At 37.1% G+C, this 2,775-nt stretch overlaps 1 protein-coding gene across 2 annotated transcripts in view; it reads left to right on the top strand.

The window, feature by feature from the left end:
• LOC107718694 (band 4.1-like protein 1) overlaps positions 1 to 2,775 on the top strand; it is a 107,027-nt gene that overhangs the window by 81,214 nt on the left and 23,038 nt on the right. For both annotated transcript variants that reach the window (XM_016525885.1, XM_016525884.1), the window contains exon 7: positions 1,939 to 2,014. In XM_016525885.1, the coding sequence (XP_016381371.1) occupies positions 1,939 to 2,014 (76 nt within the window). The remainder of the gene's footprint in view (positions 1 to 1,938; positions 2,015 to 2,775) is intronic.

Raw genomic sequence — 2,775 nt, 5'->3', positions numbered from 1 at the left:
TCAAACTGACGTCATCAGAAAAGGAATGCCATTCCAGAGCGGAAGTAAATGTTCAGATTTTGATTAAAGATTACGAAGACAAACAATTTTTTCAGCGGATTAACTTGCACGGATTAATTGTTCACATCATTACTAGCAATGTGCGCTAGTAAAGTAAATAAAGTCAATTTTGATTTCATGCGGACTTTAATGGTATTTTATTATTTTGGTTGCATTTAATATATTATACTTTCAAGAAAGTATTTTCATTGGGTTTGTAAAAGCTGTTTTGATGCATGTTTTGGTCTGAGTTTTTGTTGCATTTACACAGTTGACCAGCAGGCATCACCAGCGTGTGGTGTTTCCAGTGCTTACACAGTTTTGACCAGCAGGCGTCACCAGCGTGTGGTGTTTTGAGCGCTTCGAAACTTTTGCGAAGTTTTGCGAAGCAATTGGTTCAATTGATTCGAAGCTTTGAAATGGTTCGTTTCTCCCATCACTACCGTTCTGTGCTCATCATCATATTTCCACCACTTAAACAAGCCACTCTTCTTTCAAACATGATCATGTTTTATTTCACATGTCATTGCGTTTGCGTTGGCTCTCGTGCTGAGCTATTTCATTTTCAACCATTAAAGTATTCGATTTCTACAACGACTCATTCGGCGCACATCATTCTCTTTCTATGAAACCTGTAAACCGCATTCAGCGGCTCTAACTCTATAGCGACACCAACTCTATAGCGGTTTGCCCAAGCATTGCAATTATTTCACATTTACTAGAATTCAGTCAAATGGCTTTCCCAACTAAGTTTTTTTGCGTGTGTCCTGTGCGCAGCATATTATTCTTCTGCGCGGTCGTGATATAAGAATTGCGGGTCCGTGCACACGCATAACTTTTAGAGGGAATATATACGTGTGGATTCTGCTTGAAGTGTGGCGTCTACATGGGCCCTTGCTAGAGGTACTTTTTTTACAGTACATTTGTATGGTGGAGGCTGGTCCTTTCCCCATACTTCAGACTTTATAACCTGTATGAAGAAAAAGCATCTACAAATGATTTAAATGAGTGAGGCTATCTTTTCCATTGTGCGATTAAGCAGCATTGAGTTCCTACTGAATGTAACCCTGGTATCCTGAGTGGGAATGAGAAGCTGCGTAGCTGACCATACTCTGTTGCTGCAGAGGTTTGTTCACCTTGCAGAAAATCTATGGTTATGGTGCTAAACACACTCTTACAAGAGCTCTATGATACAGCTCCTTATTACCTTTGTCTCTGCTAAAGTATTAGCACCATCAGCCAAAAAACTGACGTGATTATTCAGTGCTCAGACCTTGTGACCACTTACACATTCACATTGTGTCATTATATAGCATTTCGTTCCCACTTAGGGAACTCAGTAACCTAGACATTTTGCAAAAAAAAAAAAAAAACCTTAAATATTTACATCATTTATTTTAAATAATTATGACTAATTATTCCCTGGTATGTAGAATACATTTAACCCAATAATTTACATAACTCTAAAGTTATACTGCAAAACAATTAAGATACATAAAAACTGATTTTAATTTAATCATACAGCACCAAAATTCCATATCGTTGCCACCATATTGTTTTTAAATAATTATATTGATTATATAATATATTAAACTATAACCGCACAGGTGTTATCTGGCTACATTTTTTAAGACCTTTCTAAATTTGATTTAGAGAAATCACACAAATCAGATTCACTCAAACAATTATCCCATGTTTACAGCCCTGTTTTGTTCAGTACTGATCAGTTCAGTAACTCAGGCCCATTGAAGAGGCACACTTGCTCTGACCTTAACTTTTATGTGCTGCAGGCACATAAACACTTAAATGCTATCCAACCATGAGAAAAAGTTCACAGTTTATCAGTCAACCACTCTGCAAGCATGTTGTTGTTTTTTCTCACTTTGTATGTGTTTACAGCGTCTTCTTGGCATTTTAATTTTGCTGTCAAGTTTTATCCACCAGACCCCTCCCAGTTAATGGAAGACATTACAAGGTGAGTAAAGTTAAATGCTATGGATAGTTCTCAACGTACATGTTTTTTTTCTTCAATGGCAAACGTCAATATGTAGAAAGCAGGATGGCTAATATATAAATAACTTAATGTGACATACATAAAATTCGTAATATCATTGAGAGCATTTCGTTTATTTGTGTAACTTTGGTTCCTTGAGTTGGCTTACTCAACACTGTGTCAGTTTGACGCTATGCAAACACTATAACACAATGCCATACAACGAAGTGATCTGCAATTTATTACCCTGTGAGTAAACAAGTCAATATCAAGACTATAAAACCTGCTAAAAGTGTGAAGAGAGGCCCAACCTGCTGTGACACAAATATCTTCCAAAGACACTCCTCTTGCTAAAACCTCTTGTAGAGTGCACTCAAAAGTACCCCACATGCCTCATATGCCTTCAAAATAGTATTTCTCACCCAATGCAACATTCTTGGCTTGGCAGACTTACAACCACCGTTACAACCACCAAAACAAATAAACAATAGGTCAATGTAAATCTTCAACACCATAAGGCTACGTTTAAATGACAATGATGTAGTCAAAAATGGAAAAGTTTTTCCCTTGCATTTTTAAAAAGTTTCACATATACACGATAACGTTTTTTTCAAAAACGAATCGCGTTTACACATACCCGCAAAAACAGCCAAAAATGCTGTATTACGTATGCCAGGCCAGTAGTTGGTGCTGTCACCTTGTTTGTAAACAGTACCTGTAGGGAAGTGACGATTATATGTTGT

Source organism: Sinocyclocheilus rhinocerous, unplaced genomic scaffold, assembly GCF_001515625.1.
Source record: "Sinocyclocheilus rhinocerous isolate Xijiao unplaced genomic scaffold, SAMN03320098_v1.1 scaffold2348, whole genome shotgun sequence".
Taxonomy (NCBI): domain Eukaryota; kingdom Metazoa; phylum Chordata; class Actinopteri; order Cypriniformes; family Cyprinidae; genus Sinocyclocheilus; species Sinocyclocheilus rhinocerous.
This window is presented reverse-complemented; position numbering and strand designations above follow the sequence as displayed.